The sequence below is a fragment of the Arvicola amphibius genome, chromosome 5 (assembly GCF_903992535.2).
Source record: "Arvicola amphibius chromosome 5, mArvAmp1.2, whole genome shotgun sequence".
Classification (NCBI taxonomy): Eukaryota; Metazoa; Chordata; class Mammalia; order Rodentia; family Cricetidae; genus Arvicola; species Arvicola amphibius.
The window spans coordinates 47606024-47632358 of NC_052051.1; the positions used below are offsets into that span (position 1 = coordinate 47606024).

The following is a 26335-nucleotide window of genomic DNA, read 5'->3' on the forward strand; positions in this document are numbered from 1 at the left end:
CGTTTCTAAACGTATGAATGCAGATAACACAGTGGGTTCTCTTCCTTGGGAACAAGACACACATGCAGGCTTCGAGTTTAAAAAACACAAATGCGTGTGTGTGTAACACTTGAGAGAAATCTGTTTCTGTGGGCCGCCTTTTCGGCTCCACTGTTAACTGATGCAGGGCTCTGCTGGTGTCTACACCTCAGTCAGTTCATGCCTGCACATGTCGGACTGAGGAGGAAGCAGGCAGCGTAAAGCAAAGATGCACTGTGCCTGTGACCAGACAATGGAAGGGTTTCTTTCTATTCACACATCGCCTCATCTGCAGGGTCTCTCAGCTTCAGGCTGGCCATGGCCAGGACATCGCCAAGTCACCATCAGTCAAGAGCATTCTCTGTGAATACTGACTCAGGGTAGATGATCTGACTGAAACCCTCGAGAAGCCACACGGGGTCATGGATCCCAGCTTCAGGGCTGGGCAGGGCTGCAGAATGGGTTTAGTTTCTCCTAGAACAACTATCTGAAGGGCTGACATCTTTTAGAGCAACTTCAGTCCACGGCCAAGATACCCACAAGTGAACATCTTATTTCTAGAATTAGTGCTCATAGTCGCTCAGGACCATATATGGCTTGCACTTGATGTCACTTTCAAAAGATGAGCTGGCCCAGGTATGGGTATAGAAGCAGCAGCTAAGACAGGCAGACAGCACCAACAATGGCCACTGGAGATGAGTGAGAAGTGGGTGGTCTCACAGCCCCTCATGAGGAAGGAGAGGCTTCAGACACAAGGCTGTAAAGACCCAATGGCCCTCCACCACTCAAGTTTAAACTGCTTGCTTTCCCCGTGACCTCCAGACAATCAGGTTCTCTGAGCTTCTCTCTGGACCTGCTGGCCTCCCTGGGCTGTCCCACTCCCCGCAAAAGCCTCTGCTACCCTCCCGAGTCTTCCAAACAGTACCGCACTGCAGAGTGGACACCTAGCGTGAGAAGGGGTGGTATAACTTGGTCAGGGAGCATCTTTCGGGAGGCCTAGCTCCTCCCAGCTTTGTCTCCTCCCGCCTAAGCTCTCGGAAAAGTACTAATGCCACACACCACCTTGGCTCTGCATTATCAGCAGCAGAGGTCCACCATACACTGTCCAGTAAAAGGGACCAAGGACAACTTCCTACTCTCAACCCGTGGAAGCACCGGGTAAAAGAAATGCAGGAGTTTATAAGCTCAAACTGTCTGGGCCCTCCACAAATGTCACCTTCCCAAAGACAGAGGAATTAGCAGAGCCAAAGTGCACCTTAATATCCTAATTCAACGCATGAGTCTATACTGGGGCTTGGCTCAGTGTCCGCCCCCGCTGCCCCCATCTGTCATTTTGGGACAGATGAGAAGTTTAAGTCTATAGTCCCAAGACAGCATAGGGTCACCACCCATTTGAGGATCATAACTGTTGCACGTGGCCAAGAATATGTTCATAATTACTCTCAGGAGGCACACACTGGAGTATTAATAAGGGGTGGAGTCTTGTGAGAGTTCCCCATCCACACTGGCATGCCAAGGAGGGTTGTCCTTGCTCAGGTCTTGTTTAGGTGACCATATTGAGATTTCACAGGGCAGCTTTCCTGTCCTATATAGACAACACAATCTCACAGCAAAATGTCCTATTCCTCTGGTTTGTATCCTGCCATCTGCTCCCCCACCGTGATGTTCCCTGACCATCTTATGGATGAATAGTTATAACAATAATAATCAAAGCAAAAGAGAACATGAAATTGGGTAAGTAGGGAGGTGGAGAGGATGTGGGGGAAGGGAAGAACAGAATCAAAACATTGTGTGAAAGTTTCAAAGAATTAATAAACCTTTTTAAAGAATAAGCTAAGGGAATCATGGTGAAAACAACACACACACACACACACACACACACACGAGAAGACACACTAGGGTGCAAAGCTGGCACATTAACAAAGTTCTCTGTATGGTTCTAGAAATTATTCAAAATGGAAAGCTGCCACCAATTCCCACGAGATAGAGCATGCATGTTCGAGTGACAGCTGCCTGCAGAGCCGCCCTGGGAGCCCAGCAGTCAGAGGTATACAGGACTGGGCATTTATTTGTGGCCTCCTCTCCTTATGTGGCCTCAGTCTCCACAGCTCCGCCTCACGCTGCCCCTCTCCTCTCAAACGTACCCAGTGTACAGCAACCACAAAACGGCACCTCCATTCCCCTAATTGTGGTGACTTGGTGAGACACTCTGTCAGGCTTTGTAAGGTTGGAGGCAACAAAAGCTAACACTTGAGAGAAGATGCCCCGGTGCACACACAAAAGCTGACTAACACCTGAGAGAAGATACCTGCCCCGGTGCACACGCAAAAGCTAACACTTGAGAGAAGACAACCGTCCCGGTGCACACACTAAATTTCAGAGGCTTGGGTGCATCCTGTCAAGAAGGCGAGCGATGGGTACCAGCTCAGCAATGGGTCATCTGAAGTCATTATTCTCCCACTTCCTGCCTGGTTTCCTGTCCCGTGTTCAACAATGGACCATTCGGGTGATGACAATGGGCTGCTCTTCCAACCAGCAAGACCGGTGGCTGCAGCTTTTGAGGTCACTGTGTCACTGTCTGAGTTTGAGGGTGACACTTTGAACTGGCTGGCGACACCTACCCTTTGGAGAGTATCTGCCTTCATTTTAGAGGAATTAGGGTCTAATTAGCATCTATTCCTTCCCCCCAGCCAACTAAGGAAGCTTTAAAGCTTTATTAGTGACTGCACTTCAGCATTGGGTTAAGATATGCTAAGGGTTGGTGAGACAGCTCAGCTGGTAGGAACCCTAGTCACAGAAGTTCCCTTGTCTGAGTTAGACCCTGTTACCCACATAAAAACGCTGGACGTGATGGGGTGTGCATCTGTCATCCCAGCGCCGGTGAGGTGGGAGGCAAAGGAATGAGAATCACCCAGAAGCTTGTAGGCCTGCTAGTTCAAAGCAGAGAACCAACTGTCAAAAGTTGTTCTCTGACCTCTACACATGCACAGCGGCCTCAAAGGTGTATACAATCACACTCACACAAATGAAAAAAGATATACAAAATATAATCTAAAATCCTGCAAAATAGTACAGCGATGTTTATCTACATTTACTGTGTTAAGAGGACGGGAAATAACAAAGTCACATCAGATGCAACCATCACAAGATGCATCCTTAAACATGCAACCATGAAATAACGTTATCATGAAAGCAGGAGGCCGAGCACACACAGCCATGGAAGAATCTGAGACGGTACATAGCACATCAGTATGGAACTTGCACCATCCATCACCTGGATGCCCTCCCTGAGGGGCCAGCCAGAGGACATGACAGCACTCTCACTTGCTACCCCTGACTTGGACCATCCTCAGCCACTCACAGTCCCCAGGGAGCTGCTTCAAGCATGCCCATCTGGGAGGGCCTCCGAGGCCTCTGCCCCACCTTATGATTTAAAATGAAACTTGCACAAAAATATCCATCAAACGCCTGGTTCTGCAGACAAAGGCTTTGATACGACCCGAGAGTGGGGTGCTGTGTGAGCTCCTCTCAGTGTACAAACCCCAGCAGTACAAAGACCTGCCTACAGCCACGTCCCTCCTGAAACACCCTCACCCACCGGCATCACAGCCAGTTCCTATACAGACTTAGATGTCTCTGTGTTCGGCAGAAATGGCGTGTGGTGGTTTGAAAGAAAATGGCCCTCAAAGGGAATGGTACTTCTAGGAGGAAGTGTGTCACTGTGAGATCAGGCTTTGAGGTCTCTTTTCCTCAGGCTTCCCTCAGGGTGACAGTCAGCTGACTTCCTGTTGCCTGAGTCAAGATGCAGGACTCTAACTCCAGGACCACATCTGCCTGCATGCCGCCATGCTCCCTGCAGGGATGAAAATGGACTGAACCTCTGAAACTGTAAGCCAGCTCCCTGAATTAAATGTTTTCATTTACAACAATTGCCACGCTCATGGTGTCTCTTCAAAGCAATAACAGCCTAACTAAGACAGCCTGTCCTCCTGGTCTCTGAACCCAACTCCAGTCCCTCACGTTCTTGAGGAGCCTCGTGCCCTTTACCTCTGTCCTCAGCAGAAGGACCAGGCTCCTGAACATTCCATGGCCTCATACAGTCAACAAGTCCGGTCCCACAGAAATCTCTAAAGAATCCAAGGCCGAGGGATTAGTGGATGCAACTTTAGTGGCAAATTACGCAATCAACCAATCTTCCCAAAAGACTGCCATTTTGGATCTAGGCTTAGAAGGAATTTATATTCTGTGAAGGGATCCATGTCAGGAGGCGGATGCCAGGCTTATGCCAACTAAACACAATATTGTGAAAAATTCCTCAGCCCATTCATCAACGTGACAGTTTCCATTTAATGACGGAAGCATGACTATAGCGCGTGTGCACACACACATCCCCCAACACACCCCATGGAAAAGCAGGAAGGGGAACTGAAATTATTCTCAAGGCTCGGGACTCCCTGACAGATCTGCTACTCCTCAGTGGGGGTGGGAAGAGGTAGGGTGGTGGCAATGGTGGTGTCCCTGTGTGTCTGAGGGAGGTCTGAGTAGCCCTGCAGGCAGAAAAAAGACCCCAAGTAATTCATGGGGAGCACTCACTAACTTTGGACCTGCTGGCTAATTAGAAAAAGTCTATGTAAAGACAGAAACACCTCAAGGTCCTATGCCTGACATCTCCAGAGAGAAGAGAGGTTTCATTTGAATGAAGGAGAAGGAGCCAGTTACTTTAGGACACTGTGTTAAGAAACTGGTCAGCCCATCCACAACCATCCTCAAAAGTGGATTCCCTGGGAAACGGGGTACCAAACAGACAAATGTCTTCTTTCTATCAGGTGAGCACCGAAACTGTTTTTAAGCATACTGCTGCTAAAGAAAATGAGGAACTAAGTTAATTATGATTATAACTACAGTCAAGAACATACCTGAGAAATCTATGGAGCAGTCAGCCATCCTTATTTAACCTTCACGAGGTTCACGTCATAAGCTATTGATAACTGCTCTCCTAACAATTTCAATAACCAAGTGTGCAATGGCCTTGGCACCCCTTGCTGGCAGTCCTGCCTGAATGACAGTCTAGAATTTAGCAGCTCTACACACGGAGAAGCACCTCACACGAACTGAAAACTAAGTGCTCCATATTTACATGGGACTATTTCAAGATGTATATAAATAACCTTTTAAAGGAATTTTAAGCCCTAATATGCTGAGGTCTCTTGCACATAAAACACCTCTTGTGGTTTCACATTGTGCCTTAGCTAAAGGCAAGCACCCAGAGGCAGCAGGAGCAGCCGTAAGGAGAGGAATAAAGTAGGCCGCAGCTTGTCAGTCATCTTTCTCATGGGGGTGGGGAGGGGTCCTTACCCTTCTTGCGTAAGATTCGTTGAACTCGTCTCCAATCCTCCGAAGCTCCTGTGCAATCCAGATCTCCGGGCGAATATCTGCAGGTTCCTCCTGAGACTGCCTTATGGAAGCTGTGTGGGCACAAAGAGACCAGAAATCATGCCAGGGTCCACAGCACTGAGAACATCCACACATGAGTTTCTAGGAACAAACCCCATCTCACACACTCCCGTCCTTCGGGAAGCCCCCTAGCTTTCAGGGACTCTCACTCCGGTGCGAAGCATCATCTTAGTCAATGGCCTAGGCAGGTTTCTGCTGCTGAGAAACCGGTTTCTTTGTCACTCACAGTTGATCATAGACCATCAACCGTGAGACGTCAAGGAGCAGAGGCAAAAGAAGTAAGCAGCAACACTGCTTATTGGCTTGCCTGCTAAGCCTGCCTTCTTATACAACCCAGGGCCACCTGCCCAGGGCCACCTGCCCAGGCTGGTCCTGCCTGCAGCGGACTGGGCCCACACATCAATCATTTATCAAGAAACTACCCCAGAGATTTCCCTGCGTGCAACCCGAGGAAGGGAACTCCTCAATTAGGATTCCCTCTTCCCAGAAGACTCTAGCTGTGTCGAGTTGACCAACACAACAAAGCAGAACCAGCAGTCAATGTGTAAGTGACAAAGAATTAACTTCACAGAATTGGAGACTCAGACTTCCAAGAACTAAAGCATCCTGGCCCAGCCACACACACTCCTATTCCAAAAAGAGTCCTCAGCAGCACGGTAGAGATCACCAAAGAAACACGACAGCGACCGGTGATGTGGCTTAGTCGTGAAGGCACCTGGCGTCAGACCTGACAAGCTTGATTTCGTCCCCAGAATCTACAAGGTGAAGGCAGAGCACTGACTCCACAGCTGACTTCCGCCTTACCCATGAACACAAAGTAAATGTGACGATGATGAAAAAGAAATAAGCAGCCGGGCGGTGGTGGCGCACGCCTTTAATCCCAGCACTCGGAGGTAGAGGCGGCGGATCTCTGTGAGTTCGAGACCAGCCTGGTCTACAGAGGGAGTTCCAGGACAGTCAGGGCTATAAAAAGAAGAAAAGGAAGGAAGGAAGGAAGGAAAAAAGGAAGGAAGGAAGGAAGGAAGGAAGGAAGGAAGGAAACTAGTGATAAAGAATTTGCTTAGCATTCATGGGGTCCCAAGGGCCATCCCTAGAACTACACTAGAAAAAAAAAAGAAGATAAAACATCAGAGAACATAAAATTTTAGTTCCTCAGTAAAATACCCACAATACCCACTTTGGTCTTAGAACAAGGCACAAATTCCTAGGAACAATTCAAATGCGCTGAAAAGTGGAAACCTGAGCTGCGCAGAAGATGGCTTTCTACAGAAGCAGGGCCAGCAACACCAAGAGCTCATCCAAACGGGAGGGGCATCGCCCATGTCTCTGGGTGTCGTAGTTCCACTGTTTCCCCCACAGGCTTGAACTCTGGGGTTGGGTGGGTGTGTGGGGGCGGGGAATAGATATATGCTTTATTTATGAGGCCAGTGGGATGATCGAACTTGCTGGTCAACTTACCCAATGTTCGCTATGGGGCAAGATTCACTGATTTACTCAAGGAAATGACTGTGAGCCATGTCGTTCTAGGAGGCCAAGCTGAGGTCTCATGGACCTGAAGCTCTTGTGGACTAACACAACGAATTTCTTCTCTCTCCTCTCTCTTCTCCCCTCCCTCCATCCCTCCCCCTCTCTCCCTTCCTAGACAAGGTCTTATGTACCCAGGCTGACTCTGGATTCCTGATCTCCTGCCTCCACTTCCCAAGTGCTGGGATTACAGGTGTGTGTCACCAATTGTCTGGACTCAAGATGCAACATGGTTCACACTCTGGTCTTGGTCTGTTTAAAACCTTCAGAAAATTGCTTGAGTTCTCAGCAACGCCTTCCGAACTCAAAGAAGCTGGCCTGCCTTGAGCCACCCAATCTTTCCTGTCGGTGAGGGACATTTGGGGATGGTTAGACTTCCTTTCTCTTGACTGGACCCTCTCATGAAGCAGCCTGATCTTCCCTGTGCATCTCATGTGTGGAGCTCTGCTGTTCTTTACACACAGAGAATTATGCTTTAATAAGCATGGGCAGCTTCTCCCACTATAACAAAACAGTGACTAACTCTGATGAATGCCTCCACACTGGAAAAGAAGCCTCCTGGCACTCTAGCTAATTCTTCTCTCACATGTATGCTTCAGAAGGTGCTGGCTTTCACACTTGGCTGGGAACTTAAAAAGCCACTGAAGGAGCTAGCCTGGGTCACAAGCTGACTTATCAAAATTCACACCTAGCAAGCACACCAACCCTGCTAGCAGCTATGGGCTCTCTGGTGGCCAAACTCAACTTGTTTAGAGATAAATGCCTTGTTGTTTGAGGAGATAAGCAGACAGCCTGTTTCTCCCATAAAGAACAGTTCAATGGCTGTTAGTACAAGTAGATACGTAGATATAAACAGATTCCCACAGCCCAGCAGGGAGGCTTAGGGTGGGAGAGAATGGAAGCCCTAACTAAGGTCCACAGACCAGATTCTGAAGGGGGGGAAAAAAAAGAACCACTGAACAAAGAACCAGAAACAGTGGCAAGCCTGGGGCCCTGATCTGTGATTTCTAAGAGCACTTCAGAGTCAAGAGGGTGTATTAACCCAAGATAATGGTTAGACTAAGCTTAGTCTACACTGTAATCGGCAGGCAATAGCTCTGGGTTAGTAGGCAGGCTACCAGCTGTACTTAGGTGTAATTTTCAAAGGCTTTTACAAAACAGTGTTGGACAGCATAAACACCACTGGCAGAGGAGGCTGGTCTAGCTCGGACTCGCTACATACCACCCAGCCTTCGTGTGTGAGTGTGTGTGTGTGTGTGTGTCACTACGTAGCCCTGGCTGAGCTAGGACTGCCTATATAGGCCAGGATGGCCTCAAACCATCTGTCCCTGCCTTCCGAGTGCGAGGATTAAAGGCGTGCACCATTCATGTCTGGCTGGTGTTTTGTGTTTTTAAAGATCAAGAAGCTGATTTCTTTTTGTCTGTGACGCTAAAGATCCCAAGGCCTCCAATATGATGGTCAAAGGTTCTACCAATGGAGCCACAGCCTCCAGGATAGTTGTGTTTTTAGATTTTATTTACTTTTATTTTATGCACGTAGCTGTCCTTGCCTACATGTACTTACGTGCTCTCTGTGCATGACTGGTGTCTGTGGAGGCCAGATGAGAGTGTCAGTACCCTTCGAACTAGGGTTACAGACAGCTGTCAACTGCCATGAGGATGCTGGGACTTGAACCCCGGGCTATCTCCTTAGCCAATGTTTTTTTTTTGAGAAGCAAATACTACTCCTCTGATCTAAACTGAAAATTAACGGCTAGTATCTGCTCCACGAGGCACAGGTAATATGCACATAGTAGATATGCACTAAGCTAGACACTACAGTTAGCTGTGCACTTGAAAAGCCCTCTTGGGGATGAGTCTGTGTGTATGAGCACATCTTTTATGCCAGCATGTGCGGTCCAGAAGAGTGAGGCGAGGGTCACTCTCCATCCTTCTCTGCCTACTGCTTTTGGAGGCAGGGTCTCTCCCTGAACCCAGCTCACATTCTCCTCCATAAGGTCGGAACCCAGAAGACTTCGGCAATCCTGTCTCTGCCTGCACAGGGAGCCGGGGTCACAGGCATGTGTGTAGACGCCTGGGCTGTGACTCAGGTGCTGGGATCTGAACTCTGGTATTTATGACTTTGGCAGCTTAACCAGTGAGCCATCCCTTCAGCCACAATATACTAAGTTTATACCAAAAAAAAAAAAAAATCCTAGTTAGAGTATTTTATAAGGCATCATCTTCCTTTGTATTGAAGGCTTACTAGTTATAATTAATATGGTATGCTGCTTAACAAGATATCTTACACATATATTTTCCTTGGAGGATAGGGATGGGGTGCAGGGAGGCTTCCTATTGAGCTCCCCAAGCAGTTTTATGCCAGTGAGCGCCATAATTGGTGCTGTGCCCTGTGAGAATGAAGCAGAGCACAGAATGGGTCCAACTCATCCCTTCTACACTGTGCAGGTGAGCTAGAAGCGAGCTCTTCATTCCCAAGATGGAGTGGCTTAGTTTCCCCCCACAGTTACCCTGCGCACCAACGACCACAGCTGTGGTACACACACACCACAGTTGATCTTCTGAAGGTGCACCTGGAGCCTGTGGGCTGGAGACCCAGGGCTCTGAGAGCATGCCACCCCACCTCTTAACTCCTGCCACTTTGTCCTGCATGCACTCGCTTACTAGTAATATGCCTGAGAATCATAAATGTTCACACGTGTCTATGGAAAAGCTGTTTCTCAAAGCCCCTCCAAGCAAGAGGGCCACACTTCTAAACCAATGAGGACTTTTTACACGCAGATAAAAATTCTTCAGAGGGGAAATTCTTAAGTCACAGTTGCAACCTCAGAACATAGTTTCAGTATTTAAGAAACGTTTCACTCTGTGGCATGCTCTCTCTCTCTCTCTCTCTCTCTCTCTCTCTCTCTCTCTCTTTCTCTCCTTCCCTCCTCTCCCTTCTTCTCCCTTCCTCCCCTCCCCCTCCCCCCCCTCTCTCTCCCCAAGCAGATGAAGCAGAGTGCATGAGACCACACATGTACTGTGAAGCTGGGACTTGCAGCCAGACTACAGCCCTGCAGGCCACTAGCCTGCACCAGAGGGGACTTCCCAGGCTCAGGGTTGTTCCTCTTTACTGTTAACAAATGCAACTATTAAAACTTTCTTATGTGCTGGGTCAGACACATGCAGCTTTGCCAAGTGTCCTCTGCCTGCTGAGTTTTCATATAACCCCAAGGAAAAATCTTTTGAAATCCTAAACACGGTTTTCTATGGCATGATACCAATTCATGTTTCTACGCAGGAGCAGGGGAGGGAAAGGGCATTCCTGACGCCAAAGGGCCTCAGTGATGCAAGATGTGGGTCACTTGGTCAACAGTTTTCCAACTCCTAAGGCAACACAAGCTCCTCAAAGCTCAGTAACTGGAAGGACTGATATCATGGGTAGGTACTTGGGAGTGAAATCAAGCTATGACTTTGTTGCACTGAACGCAATGGGTTCAAAAAAGTGAGGTCACATTGTGGCGCTCAAGGCCCTTCTACCAGTTGTCCTCGCCCTCAGCAGTGCTGTGGAACAACACAGACAGGCGTCCTAGCACGTAGACTTACAATCTCACCTGCAGTCCCAGCTCAGGAGCAGGCTAGCTCAGTCCCTATGGCTAGGCGGCACCTGTCCTAGTGGCCCCGATTCCCACCATCATTACAGTGTAGCCAAAGCAGAAGCCAACTCAAAACCTGCAGGAAAATTTCAGCCCTGTCTCTGGATGGTCAATAATCCGCAAAGATTAAATTTTTAAAGTTATCAGCATGAATTAAAGCAAATCCATATTCAACTCAGAACAGGAAAAAGATTCCCTGATGTCCAAGTAGACACAGAATGTGTGACTTTGAAGAAACGGTTGCTTATTTCAATCACACAACAGAACACACTGAAGACAGTCAAGTGCAATCAGTCCACGTAGGAAGAAAGGTTACCTCTCTGTAGCCATCCCAGGGCTGTGCATTTCTGTCCCTGCCAAAGCTCTGACCAGACAGACCACCCACATCTGTAAGGGCCCGTCCAAAGATTCACTTCCTTGTAGATTCAAACCAGCTACAACATAATCCCCAAAGAGATGCTCCAAATATAGTGTGGTGTGGGGCGAGGATGTCTGCAGGTAGACACTTTGATTTTCAATGTTTTCTGGGGCAAATAAAAAATTCTGGGATGTTGGATCAACACAGTAATCTGCTTACTTAAGTTTATCTTCAGAAGCAATCGTTATGTGTTTATGTATACCCAGAGCTCACAGGAGGAATAGAGCAACCAGCCAGTGTGTTGAGGCAGCTTTCATCACTACCTTAGCCAGGTGGTCCTGCCTCTTCCCAGTCAGGCAAAGGTAAAGGGGAGCTGTTGCCACTGCAGCGAGGGTACACTAAAGGATTCTGGAAGCACCTACTGAAATGTGTACTCAGAAATGCCACCCAGAAACCAATCAAGTCTCCCTCCTCATGCTCATCCCCCTCCCTCAACCTTTCCAGGTCTTTTTTTTTTTTTTTTAACTTTCATCATTTAATTTCTTGATAGACGAATATAACAAGTCTCCTGAGCCAGCTGACAAAAATGAAAGCTATCAGAAATAAAAGTACAGGGGGCTAGAGGAAGAGGACACAGTCAGTTAAGCTGTCTGCTGTACAGGAGCGAGCCTGGATCCCTAGCACCCAGCACTGGGGAGGAGGGGACAGCGGGATGGTAGGACTCACTGGCTAACCAGCCTGAAGGACTCTGTGACCCCTACGTTCAGTGAGAGAACACAGTCTTAAGGTCTAAGGATCAGAGAGACTGAGGAAATACCCAACACTGCTGGCCTCAGCACACCTGTGCATGCAGGCACACACACATGTACACACGCAAATACAATTAAAAGAAACAAATAAAATTTATTATTTATAAATAAAGCAAAAGCATATAGCCTAAGAGCTTAAGTTTCTCTCAATCTGTTTTTTTCTCCCACATTTGTGTCAAGCCTGAGTTGTCACACGAATTCAGGATGGCACCTTCAAAACAGCTGCTAGAATAAAATGCTCAATAGCGAAGTGCACGACCCAGAGCCAGAGCTCTCCTACTCACTCCTCCGGCGTGTCCTCCCCACTGCCTTCGCGTAGCCCCGAGCTAATAAGTCCTAACGGGCCGCTTTCATCCGTTTCCAGCCGGATGGTTTGCAAAGCCCAGTTTCCAAAACCCAGGGCTGAAGTTGGACAGAGATGTGGAAACTAAGTGTTCACAAGGCCGGTCCCCTTCACCAAGGCCCGTTTCGTGCAATAAAGTCTAAACGGAGTGGCAAGGAAGAGGCAGGGCATTTTCATTCATCTGATTCCACATCAGCAGCCCTCACTATCCCTTCCACCGGAGCTGTCCCCCAAACACACACTAGCCTATTTACTAGACATGGGCGGCATGCCAGGAGCCCAAGCTGCACTGCCCATGTCCAGAGACATCTCAGTCGCAGGGGGAACACAGCTTCTAGTGGGAGACAGGGTAGACATCCTTGGTGACAGGCCACCTGGTTTCTCATCACTTCTGCTCACTGCCAGGTCAGGTGCCCTTTCCCACAGTGCTGCAGTCCCCACTGACAGCCAGTAAATACTACAAAGCTCTCTTGGGGGAACTGAATGCTCCCTTCTAACCTTCCACCCCAATCATAATTCTGCCCCAGGGCTGTAAGAGAACCTATAATAATCCCTTTCAACCATCACTTCTCTCCTCTCTCTCTCTCTCTCTCTCTCTTTCTCTCTCTCTCTCTCCCTCCCTCCCTCCCTCCCTCCCTCCCTCCCTTAAATTATTTTGGATTTTACTTATTTTTATTGCATCTACATGGGTGTTTTGCCTGTGTGAACATCTGTGCGCCAAGGGCATGAGGCGGAGAGAAGACCTTCTGGAACTGTAGTTAGGTGGTTTTCAGCTACCACGTGGACGCTGGTGATCAAACCCAAGTCCTCTGAAAGAGCAGCCACCGCCTTTAGCCCCTGAAGCCATCTCTCTAGCATTTCATCTCTTTTTAATCAACAAAGCTGCCAAACCTGATCCACAGCCAGTTCCTCTCATGAACAACACGCCCTGGCTAGGAGGCTCCTAGCCATAACGGTGCCTCCTCTCCTGCCATGCTCCTGACACCAATGCTCTGAAGGGCACAGGGCAGCATTTCATACTCACCGGTCAGGCCAGGACACTGGACACTCCTGTGTCTTGGTCTCTTTGATCCTGTCCCAGTAAATCTCTGGGTCAGCTCCATCTCTGTCCATTGCTGTTATTTACATCAAGAAGATTATGGGAATCTGACTGCACATCTTATTTTAGCAAGCATAAATAACTTCAAAACTTCATTGGTCAAATGAACACCGGCCCTGTGTTCGCTTTAGGACAAAAACATAAAACCAACATCCCTTCCTATTGAGCCGTTTCACCATTTACGCCACGGGACAGTCAAAAGAACCACGTGGAAACCCCTGAAACACAAAGACTGGAGACGTAGCTCAGTGGGGAAACCTGGACTAGTGAGCAGGAAACCCTGGGCCCCAGCCCCTGCAACAAGTGTGGCCTGGACTGAAGACTCAGCGGTAGGATTACCTATCCGACCTGGCACAAGTGAGGCCTTGGGTTGATTCTACCTGGCAGCTGACACGCTAGGAAGTCCTGAACTACACAGGGTGTGTCTGAGGCCAACCTGAGTTACTTAGGGAAAGTCTAATCCCCGCCCCCAACAAGGCCAACATTACCATCCAAACCACAAGGGCAACATCCAACGTCCAAATACATTAGCTCACGTACGACTATCCTCCAGAATAAGTCATTTAGAAACCCAATGCTCCTAGCTTTCAGTAACTATAAATTACTTCATGACAAAATCAATGTGGGGAGATAAGAATTTACACTATAATATAAAAACTCCTGGGTTCCAGAGTTAACTGTGGCTTCCCGTATGTACTTTAAAATCAGTAGCAAAAAAGAAAAAAAAAGTGACAATAGTTTCCCCCTAAAATTTACGTCAGGTTTCACTCTTGACTGTTTTAAATCTCAGTGACAACAAAGACCAAGACACAGACAAAAAAAAAAAAAAAAAAAAAAAAAAAAAAAAAAGGGCAGAAACGGCCTCTGCAAAAGTCACCCCTTAGCTTTTTTTTTTTTTAAATGAAAGCCTTAGTTACAAACTTAGCATTTATAATAGCCATATACAAACTCAAGCAGTAATTCAACACAGATGTACGGCCATCGCGGGAACTCGCCCAAAGGACAGAGACAACGAAACCTTCCCACTTCCCTGCACAAAGACAGCTGCCTCCTTTCAACGTCTCGGAGGAACAGAATAAACTCTCCCACCTCAATTCCAGACGCTGCTTTGCATAATTGCAAAGACAATCACTGTGCTTGGACAGTTAATGGTTTAAATGTCTGTCCCAGCTGGGCTTTGAGACTCTTCCCAGACAACCCCAAAAGCTTGTGCACCTTGAGCAAGCACGTTAGACACATTCAGGCCGAAGGTGACATTGAGCCACTTGAGGACGAGGACGCGGCGTAGACCAAAGTCAGTTCTGTGACAACAGAAGGAAACGTAGGAAGAGCTAAATGCGGCTGCCAAAGAAACCTAGAGGGTTCGTGAGATGACAGGGCGACTGTAAGATTAGTCGGGGAGGAGGTGGGAGCCAAGTTCCTTCACCAGCAGCCTGACGCCAGCTTCAGGTGACAGTCAGCTTCTGCACAGTGCACAAGTCTGAGGGAGGTGGCAGAGAGACTCCAGATGCACAAATGTTACATAATTGTGTCCCATGCCCTGCCTCCATACAGGTGACTTCTCAGTCGGGAAAACACCAGACTGAAATAAAGACCAAAGTTAAGAGTAAAATTTATAGCTATGCTTAATCGGTCCGTTCTGATCGTGAACACCAGCTCTGGTGACTGCAGGTGCAGGAAGACACGGGAAAACTGCTGTCACTGTGAGTTCATGGCGACAGCCTGCTCTTCTGAGCAAGCCCGTGACATGCCTCTCCTCTGGCCCACAGAGGCAGGGCAGACACAACTGGCTGGCAGTGCGGCAGCTTGAGCCCCTTCTAAAAAGTCCCCCATGTAATCCAGGACGCTGGCATTGCTGTGGGGTGCTCTGACCACTAGAGTGGCCTCCCCACTCCCCTATTTCAGGCCAGAGCTCCAGGCACCTGTCATGACAATGGGACTATCATAGTGGAAGGACCAAGACTCCATGCGGGTCACTGGCTAAACCCTTCCACCGCTAGATTTCATCACACCACAGTGCAGGAAGAGGGTGGACACCAAGGTAGCCCTCAGCACTTGCACTGCAGAGGCCAGGCTTGCAGTGGAGAAACCACACAGAGCTAGAATTCAAGAGAAAACAGGAGGTGAGCTGCTGCAAGGTACAGCATGCAAAACTTACATGTTAGTTTAAGTAAAGCTGAGGATTGGTGCCTCATAGATACTTATGTCATATTTATCCTCACCTCATCGCCACTATTTTATGCTAAGAAACTTGTCAAGGCTCCAAAAGCCAGATGAATCAAAGCAAAACAAGAAAACAAGCAACAAAACCAAAGCTTCTCTCACTGTCTGTGGGACTGGGGATCAAATGCAGGGCCTTGGATGTGCTGCCAAGTGCTAGCCCTAAGCACTTTCGCATTTTCTCTAGCATGGTCAGTATATAGAAAAGTAACACAATATACTCTGTGCATCTTCAGACACAAGCATTCCTAAGGGAAAAACAGATCCTGTTCCCTTAAGTGGCTGGAGAGATGGTTCAATGGTTAAGAGCATTGCTGCTTATACAGGGGACCCAAGTTGAGTTCCTAGCACTCACATCAGGCAGCTTATGGCTGCCTGTAGCTGCGGTTTCTGGGGATCCAATGCCCTCTTCTGGCTTCCTCAGGCATTTGTACAAGTATGTGCATAAGCGGGCACATGCACACACACACGCACACACACACACACACACACATTACAATGAAAACCTTTTTAAAGTGTCTAACTCCTCATTTATTCTTCTCTAAGTTGCCTATACTGAAATGTTGCAGCAACAAGAACAGGAAGACTATACTCCGGCACATGAGAATGCGATCTGCCCTGCGGGGAAGGGGAGAAGCCCAACACCATTGCGCCCCAGCCTCTCTCAGTTACATGTATACTCAGCTTAAACTCAGTCGTTTTATTATTTCTTAGTTTCAGCTTCAAACACACTCTCACTCCTAAGGAAACAGAGCTAAGTCCAAGTATACCAAGTAGTCCACACTGTGCAGAGGCGGGGCAGCAGTACCAACAATATTAAGGCCAGGTTTCATCGTTAGACAACCGGCTCTTGAGGTCTCATTTTGGGAAAGGCAGGAAAAGAAACCCACTCCCATGTTCATACACACAAGGAAAAGGCAGGAAAAGAAACCCACCCCCATGTCCATACACACAAGCCACACCCCTGAGCAGCGGGCATCAACTGTGAGCCTGGATTGCACACGTGAGCCAGAGGAACGTGGGCTCTGAGGGGAGATGAGTCACCGACGTGGCCCTCTCTTGTCCCACTGGCCATGGGCCACGGCGACAGAAGTCAGCAGCTCTTTATTATGAGCATCACTGCGGGACAGGCCACAGCGCTCAGAAACATGAGGCTCTGGTCTGAAGAAGAAAATCAGGTTAGGGAAAGTAAAGTCGAGTCTGGGCTTCCCACAGACACCATCCGAAGTAACACTCAGAGACTCAAGAGGCCTGGCCCCTTGCAAACCCAAGTTCAGCTGCCATTAGGTAAATGCCATTCTATGCACTGTGAATGCCAAGCCCCCATAGCAAAGGAAAACCGCACCCAAAAGGCCTTGAAACACTTTGCCAACACTTAGCTAAGGATAGCCCATCCCCTTGCAAGTGACAGGGGCAGTCTTGAGTAATCAGACAATGGGCCTTCTCAGAAGTAACAGGCCGAGCTTACTTCGAAAAGCTGGTCCAGAGCACTGACCTTCATGGGAAAGTGGTTCTCTGCTTCTAAAATATACACTTCTGAACTCTCAGCAAGTTTCTGCCCCATCAAATGGTCCATCTCCAGCAGGAGGCCTAGGCTCAACCCCAAGCCAGACACAGCTGGTACAGGCAGCTACCCCTGCATGGTCTGAAGATTTGCCAGAGAAGCCAAGGTTCTTCTCAGGGTGAAGTTCGAGTCCACCAGCTGACCCGCAACAAGTTCAGACCTCCCTCCCCCACTCAAGAGAGTCTCTAGAAAAAAGTTTCCACTCTTTGCTTGTTTGGTCTGGAACCAGAGGGCTTTTGAGTTACACACAGCCGTACTCCCACTAACAGACTTCCCCGTGAGTTTCTTAGGCTCCGGAAGGGCAGTTCCTTTCCACAGACATCAACAGAGAATGCTGCATGCCAGCCGTGCCTATGGCCAGCTGGGGTACCTCCTGTAAGGCAAGGAGAAGCAATGAGTTCCCACTGGGGGATTTCTGTCCACGTTCCCACAGCACGTGGGGGAACTCGGGTCCTCACAAGATGGACGAGGAGACAGACTTGACAGATGCACTGCGGGTCAGCAGAGGAGCAGCTCTGCGTGGTTGTACAAGGCTGAAGAGAGAGGCAACCAAGAAGGGCAGCTGACAGGGGCCTATGGGCTGGAGATGGTCCATTCTACACTACTTACAGCTGGGCATATTTTAAGGTCTATGAACTTCTCTAAAACCAAACTTGCTAAAAAACAATTTTAATTTTAAAAGAACATGTCAGGGCATGTTCCTCATGCCACTATTAGTTTTTAAAGACTTATTTGTGTGTATGTGTGTGTGCACGTGTGTGTGTGTGTGTGTGTGTGTGTGTGTGTATGAAAAGCCTTGCCCCATGCTGCCCTTGCTAGGCACCACTGTCCCGGCCAGAGCGCCAGCTGTCAGTAGACAGATACCCTGCGCCTGCCCCCAACAGCATCCAGTCCATAAACTAAAACCAATCCCTCTCCAGGCTACCTCTTCTACTTTATAATCTAATCACATACAACTATAGGACTTGGGATTTTCTTTACTAATTGCCCTTAGGGGTATTACCTATTATGGGATCAGATCTGGTTATCCACACATATAGGAAGCAACAGAGCACAGCCTCGGGCCCGGCCACCAGTCACACAGGGCAAATGAGAACGGCAACATACATTATAGTTATTAAAAAGAGGATGTGGCTATTCTCTTTTTAATGTTATTCCATGTAGACAGCAATAGCAAAAGGCAACAGAGATGATTTCTAAAACTCTGAATTCTCTGTGGTCAAGGTCAATCAACATCACCTTGGTCTAAATTGATGGTGCAGGGCCACCAAAGTGTGAGTCTTAAAATGTGGGGTCCTTTGAGTGGGATAGGTGCCTTTTCTGGGGTCTCTACCCCAACCATAATCTAGCTTCCCCAGCGATGACGCCTCGGGGGTGGCGGCTATTGAGTCAAGAAGTGGGAGCCTCTTCAGACACCAAATCTACCTTGATTTTAGATGCCTAGCCTTTGCAGTAGTGGAAGTGAACGGCCGCTAAGCCATTCAGCTTGGAATTGTTATGACATCCTGAGTGGAGTAAACACAAGTGGCAAACACGACCTAGTTAAAAGATACAGACCCCTGGGTCCCCAAGGGAGGGTGGCTCCATAGCCACGCCCGCCTTGATCATAAGAGAGCATTAACGTTGTATATAAAGCACAGAAAAATGGGAAAGGGGAAAGAGGAGGGCTTCTGAGGCTCAGCACTCAAGAGTGACACCGGGGTAATCAGCCTTCATTGCCTTCACACAGCCCGGACAGGATGCTCCAGAAGCAGGCAGCCGGAGAGAATGCACCAAGCACTGTCTGTTCTCACCAAGGGGCCCCGGGAAAGGATGACTGAACAACACAGAATCCGGCTATAGCAAACGAAACCCACTCGGTTTAAGCATGGCCATTGGAGAGATATCTTCCAGTCCAGCCCCAGCCCAGGGACGACTGGAGTCACTTAGATTCCAGCAGGAGACACTGTGGGCTGAGTGTCAAGTCCCTGTCTGGGAAAAGCAATCCTGCTGCCCTGCCAGGGTAGTACTGGTGGGACAATATGGCCACCTGGCTCCATCTCTTGGCCGGCAGATGCAGTCCTTAGTCCTTTATCAATGGAGCAGCAGACAATTCTAGCTGCAAATCTCCAATGAAACAGCGAGAAAGAGGCTACAAGGTAGGGTTAGCTCCACAATACACACCCACTGGCGGAGCCCGTGCAAAGTGATGTTTGCAGGCCCACAGTAGATCAACCTATAAATGCACTTTAAACGTAACACATGTATCTTAGGGACATGAAGGACAGAGGAAGACAGAACCTATAGACATCAATCACCATTTTTTTCTTTTAAAAGGGTTAATATATTGGTATTACATAAAGCAAAACTTGCAGTAACAACAGAACTTAATCAAGTAGGAGACGCAATAGGCAGGTTGTTTCGTTTTGAGAATTCCTGCATCATTCTCCAAAGTTGATGACACCTCAGAAAAACAAAACTCTAAAGGGAGTACCAGAGGACAAGAGGAGAGCCTCATATGTTATAGAGGAAACACTGTGCTTCTAGGTCGCCCTCAAAGAGGACAAAGATAAGCACAAGTTCAATGAAGATAAAAACCATTACATCACAGCATGTGGGCAACAACCCCAGCACGGGGCGCAGGAGACTTCCAGCTCTGAATCCTTCACACCAGCGAAAAGGAAAGACCTCAAAACCATACTCTATGTTCCTAGGCTCAAAAAGGTAGAGGGGGGAAAACCAATAACAAAGAAGCAAAGAGAAGAAAACAAAGGGTGGATACAGGAAAAAAGAAAAATCAATGAAACAAAAATCCCCTATTACAAGAAGCAAGAAAATAAACCTCTAAGAAGAATGGCAGGTGTTTTTGTTTGGTTTTGACACAAATTATCAACATCAAGAAAGAAGCTGTCTTAGTATACTATTGCTGAGCTAAAACACCAAGGCCAGCAAGGCAGCTTTATAAAACAAAGTGTAATTGGGTTTAAGGTTCTAGAGGGCCAAAGCTTTTGGTGGCGGTGGCGGAGAGATGGGGTGGCAGCTGGAATTGCAGCCGAGGACTCCCATCTCTCTTCTCAAAGGGCACATTATCTCTGACTGCAGCAACTTGAAACCTCAAAGCCCGCCCCCAGTGCCACACTTCCTCCAACAAGGCCACACCTCCTAATCCATACCAAACAGTTCCACCGATGGGGGACCAAGTATTCAAATGCATCAGTGGTTGGGAGCTGCCAGAGTAGTTATCACAATAGAACCTGCATTCATCTAAAACAATAAGGATGCTATAAATGCTTTTTCTAACCATAAATTCAACGGATTAGAAAAATACTCCCCTTTCTCAAAACCCACAAACTACCAGAGTATAATCAAGAAGAAGCTGACAACCAGAATAGCCCCCCCCCCCCCCCGCAAAAAAAGCACACAAACACACAGAATTAAGTCTGGAATCTAAAATGTATACCCCCACCCCAAACACCAGGAATCTAAGATCATGTTCTCACAAGAGAAGACAATACTGGCTTTAACATAACAAAACAAAAAACCCAAAAGCATTAATACTGCTTTTTCCTAGTTTCTTCTAGAAATACAAGAGGGGGGACTATTTCTCAACTTATTAAGGCCTTAATATCAAAAGCAGTCAGCCATAACAGACACCTCTCAAGGTGTAAAAATCGCTCAATAAATTACTCAATTCAATCCAGCAGTGTATACAAATAATATGTTCTGCCCAAGTAGGATTTATCCCAGGCATACAGAGCATTAACAATGCAAATCAAACAATGAAATACACCACACCAACAGGCTAACAAAATCAGTGCAAACTTATCATTAAAACCTAACTTTGAAAATTCTCAGGAACTTAGGAGTCTGGGTAAGATTTCCAAATTTTTGATACTTTTTTTGTTTGCTTGTTTGAGACAGGGTTTCTTTGTAGCTTTGGAGCTTGTCTTAGAACTTGCTCTGTAAACAAGGCTAGCCTCCAACTGACAGAGATCTGCCTGCCTTTGCCTCTCTAATGCTGGGATTAGAGTGTACCACCACCGCCTGGCCCGAAGCACTCCGTGTGCATGTGACACAGGTGTCTGCAGGGACCACCCGAGAAACCACTTCATTTATTTGTGTGTATACATACACGCACATGTGTGCTGTGTCTGTGATAGAGGGCACAGACTCAGAGGTCAGAGGACATCTCCATCTCACCACAAATGTGCTGGGATTAGACGTGTCGTCAAACCCTGTTCAATTTGGGGTCTAAATTCCATTCACAGCATGGTAAAAACAAAACACAACCCTATGTACAGGCTCCAGACAGACCTCCACTGATCCCAACATCTCCCGGTAGGCACACTCTGGCATAGGAAGGATGTCCTATTTCCCGAAGAGAGCTCTCAATCTAAAGAAGGGACCACTTGCCATAGGATGCTGAGGGGTGCAAGGAAGAATGGGAATTAACGCTCACACGCAAATTCTGCTATGTCAGGAACAAGTCCAAAGTTTGGGACGTTTACAAACATCTCAGAGACGGTACTGTCAATCAACATTCATCTACTTTGCATTTCCAGATTATACCAACTATGGTTCAGATGGAGAATGTGCACAAAGATCAACTGAGGCGAAACCACATACAGCATTAAAGACACTAGAAAAGGCAGCCAGTGGTGTGTGGAAGGTTTTTTATTAAGACAATCAGGCGTTCACCAAGAAATGGTTTGTCAAGTCAATCCTCCCAGAATGTATGGAGGCCAGAATCAAGGAAAAGGGTAGTTTCATTACACTGACCTCCACAGTGTAACAAAATGCCCTTTCAAGATGTTTTTAGAAAAACCAGATATGGAGGGAACTGAAGCCATGTCTAATACAGTATCTATCTGCTGTGTATCTCCACTGAGACTCTCCTTTCCCACTACGGTAAAGACACAAGGATGCAGGGTTCAGCTCAGTAAAGGAGAATTTACCTTAATGGAAAAAGCCCTAGGTTCTCTCTCAACACATTAGTGGGGGGAGGATACAAGGACACAGCTTTTTCCCCAGGAGGGAGCACTACATCGTCTTTGTGGTAGGACATAGCTTTTAAGACACAATCTATATCTCCTATCACATGTTAGCAGGGGAGAAGAGGAGCCCCGAGCTAAGCAGGACCTCTGTGTAACCTCCCATTTGTGTTCAGTGGGTCTTACCAACCATAAAGGCTCCTTTGTGAAAAATGTATTTTGCAATAACTTATCAAAAGCACCATTGAAGATCTTAATGGCTGAGTAAAAAAATACTAAACAAATTCAAAAAGATAGAGACCACATCTCAGCTCAGCTCAGTAGTCTATGGGCAGAAGCAATACCAAGGACAGCCAGAAAAAAAAAGCTTCAGTTCTGTGTAGTGATATTTCTTTTATATTTTAATAAATAAACTTGCCTGAAGTTCAGAGTGTACAACAGCCACACCGATCAGCCTTACAGTGGTAACACACACCTTTAATCCCAGTATCCACACTAGTTTGCCATAGAAACCTGGCAGTAATGGTGTACACCTTTAATCCCAGCACTAGAGAGGAATATAAGACGGGAGAACACAGCTCTCACATACGGTCTCATTCTGAGAATTCCTGGAGGCAGGCGCGCCATTTTGAACTGAGGAAGAGGTAAGAGCCAGTGGATGGCTGTTTTACTCTCTGAACTTCAGGCAAGCTTTACTTATTAAAATACAAATGAAATATCACTATATTTGTGGATAAACATTCTAAGTGTATTTAACTTAATATCTGGCTAGGTCCTCTGCCACACCCCATCCCAACATAACCTCTCCTCAATCAAATCTCTCAAGAACTTACTGTTAAAACCCTACCTTGGTGCATTAATTTCACACAAACCCCTGTAACTTACAGTTTAAACCCACAGCTTACCAGATGTTGAGCTATCCTCCCAACTAATACTGCACAGGTATAACCATCAACTCTGTCTAAGAATGGAGATTGTGATCTTTAAAGCCCTGATCTGTCATCTCCAATCATGGTGAATGACACTGTAATTGGCTTCCCAAAGAGTACAGGAACCCAAACAAAACAACTGTGACCATCTTCCCATTAGAAAAGGCACTGACTTGTCCACTATTCCTAGTTAGCAGGGAAGGAGAAAATATTTCCCCAGATTATCCCACCACCTGCAGAGACCATTAGCCTGGCCAGCAGTGTAAAACCCTAATAGCTTCCAGAGGGTTCTTAAAAGGCAGGTTTTTATGTACATATACCAAGGAGCCCTGTTAACTCAGCACATGCTGTAGATGGATGCATACCCTAGGCTGCTTTAGGGTGGAACGGTGGCAAGTGCCTGCTCAGGAACACTACTGCCAGTAATAGCTAAAGTAATAACGGACACAGGACTTCCAGTTCCTTTCAGTTAATAGGACTTAACAGTCCCCAGAACTCAGGCAATGTGCAGCTAACATATGGCTCAGATACCAAACGTGCTAACGGACACCATGAACACGTTCCTGATGTCTTCTGCAGGACTGGCTAGCGGGACACATACCAAACATGGTTCTGGATGAGAAGATCAAAATACAGACTTTTGTCTTTGGTGGAGATGCAACGTGCAGAACCATCCCTTTCCTGGGGTGAACCAGAAATATGCACAGCCTAAGTCATAAGCTTGGTCTAAGAGTCAAATCAAGTCTACAGATGTCTCAATCTGGCTTTTAACACTCAGTAAAGGAGCTAGTGTAGTTGTCAATGTTTAAATGTTGGGACATTTGACTTTAGAACCCGCAGGCCTGGTTACGATACACTCTGAGACCTCATGTTCCCATGGCCACAGTCGGAGGCAACCTCGGTGCTGATGGGGCAAACTCTCCCAAACGCCACTGACCCGACCTCAACAGCTTTACTGTGCATCATCACTGACTTTTCTGCCACTCTTGGTTAAGATTCTCACACACACAGATCTGGGAGTTGTTAGGGAGAGGGGATGAGTTTGATCAAATGAAACCGTAGGCATGAATGAAATCTCAAAAACAAGAATGTATTTTTTTTAAAACACATTCTAACACTGACTTTAGCCCTTGAAAAAAAAAAATCTACAATCTAATCCCATCCATACTAAATTCGATCCCTTAAAGCAAGAATGAGCTTTAGGGAAAATTTAGGCATAAAACCATCTTCAGGGCTCTATGTTGGTTCTGTGACACACAATCTCTGCAGAGGCTGTCTTCAGAAATGATCAACGTGTCCATCTCTTCTTTTACACTCCCAGTGGTTATTAAATATTTTATATATCTGACCAGGTCCCTTTCCAACCCAATGATATTAATATCTAAGCTTAGCATTTAAAAGCAATCATATCATGGTTATAAGCTTCAGCTTGAAGGTTGCAGAGATTCAAACTTTGCAACTCAATAGGTTGATGTTTGTACCTCCATAAATTCATGCCACGAAATTTGCGAATTAAAAAACTGTCAGGAATCTCTAAACATCTTCCATTTCCATCAAAATATAGAATAAGTCACTCAACCGAGGCTTCAAATGCTACCCACATCCTTGAACCAATATTCAAACAAGCACACACCAACTGCCTCTTTTCTTACCCGGGTATGGCTTACCCATTGCACTGAGATAATGGTTGAAGACCTGGCAATGAGGACTTGGGGTTTGTGTTGACTTGTCACAACTCATGGGTGCCGGACTCCTGTCTGTGTCAAAAGAGAAATACCCACTGGAGGACCGGGACAGCAGAGAAGATCTTCTCACACGGATGAAAAGTGGGGATCTGGTAGCAAAAGGGCCAGGGCTGGCCGTTGGGGCCAGCGGGCCCTGAGGGCTGCCGTGGGGGCAGCGGTCCCCTTCGCCGTCGGGATTACCTTGCGGTTCTGTCTGTAGGGAGGTAGGGGCCCCAGGCCTGAGCTGGGGAGGCCTCTCAGCAGGCTGCAATTGTCCACCTTCTCTGTCACACTCAGAACTTACATCAGAAGGTTGCTTGGCCATTTGGTCTTTTTTTCTGCAAGAAAACCGGGGGAAAAGATTATCTTCAGCAAACTAAGTTATAAAAATCATTTCACCTACTCTTTACAAAGTCCAGAGTCAACCTCACGTCTTTATGTTTACTTTTCTGACCATCTTCCGAGTAAGATTAAAAGTGCACTCAAAATAATGAAGGTGTTTATTTTGGTGCCGGGAGAAACCAAATTAGACCACCAAACAAAACAAAGTATCCACTCCATAGCTTGTGAGGTTGGCGCGCTCTAGCACATACACAAGCACAGAAGTTTCCTGAGCAGCAGCTCGTGGGAAGTCTACTACATTTCGTGCTTTTCGTTCAGGACAAACTTGTATCAAGTCTGAAAGTCCCAGCGGGCTCTCATTTCCCGGGCTCAGACGCTGCGTTGGAGCACAGGAGCGGGCGCAGATGCAGAGATTGCAGGCGGCTGGCCGCCTTCCCTGCTCCGGCCCCATTGTTTGCCGAAAATGCTGAGGGCAGCAAGTCTGGAGAAGGTTTGGCAGCGGCCGTCAGTCGTAGTAAGTGCGTCACAATAGAGTTTGTAACTCCGAGCGCAGCTCCGCCCGGGTCGAGCGCCCTCGGCCGCAAGGTCCCTCCTGCTGCCAACCCCCTGCGCGCCACCCCAAACACGAAACCATTTCTCCCGGGAGCAACCTTGCCGGAATGTGTCCACTTCCAAATGGGGGCCATCAGAGCCATCCCCTTGCAAGCTCCACACCTAGCTGCGCGCGCTCCGCAATAGCCGGCGCGCGGCTGCTTCCACCCCGTAGACTCTTTAAATCCCAGAGCCACCTCGCAAACTCACGTCCTCCCCTTCCCTTCCGAGCGCGGTGTCCTGCGCCGATCAGACGACCCCTGAGCGTCGCCACCGAGAAAGCAAGGAAAACAAAGCCGAGCCGTGGGCTCCAGAGTTCCGCGCCTGCCCGTCCGCCCGCCGCCACGCTCCGCTGGGGAGCCTAAGGTTTCGCGCGCCGCGCCTCTGGCCCGCGCTGCACCGGCCACCGCCGGGAACATCCTCCGCCTCCCCCCCGCTCCGCCCCTCGCGCGCAGCTCCCGCCGCCGTTCGGGCACCGCCAGCCCCGCGCCGCTGGCGCCGGCTGCCAGTGCTCCCCATTGGACCGTGCTCGGTGGCTCCCCATCGTAGCCAATGGGCAGAGGCGGCGGGGGCGGCGCCTACGGGTCAGGCAGCCGAAGGCGAGGCGATTGTTGACAAACTCGCCGCCCAGCGCCACTCCGGCTGTGCCGGCCGCCGCGGCTCTGGCTAGAAGTTAGGGGGCCGGGCTGATTCGCTCCGCGCCCCGCCCCGCCCCTGGACCCGGCCCGGACGCCGCGCGCCCTGCGGGAGTTCCC

The 26335-nt window shown here is 48.0% G+C and overlaps 1 protein-coding gene across 5 annotated transcripts in view; it reads right to left on the reverse strand.

Annotated features, from left to right (window-relative positions):
• Bcl2l11 (BCL2 like 11) overlaps positions 1–26335 on the reverse strand; it is a 36678-nt gene that overhangs the window by 7854 nt on the left and 2489 nt on the right. For 2 of the 5 annotated variants that reach the window (XM_038331118.1, XM_038331121.1), the window contains 2 exons: positions 24591–24985; positions 5374–5483 (listed from right to left, as the gene is read on the reverse strand). In XM_038331118.1, coding sequence (XP_038187046.1) covers positions 5374–5483; positions 24591–24985 — 505 coding nt within the window. Of the gene's footprint in view, positions 1–5373; positions 5484–24590; positions 24986–25790; positions 26000–26335 lie in introns of those variants that run through there. The other 3 variants (XM_038331120.1, XM_038331119.1, XM_038331122.1) reach the window with 3 other exon arrangements.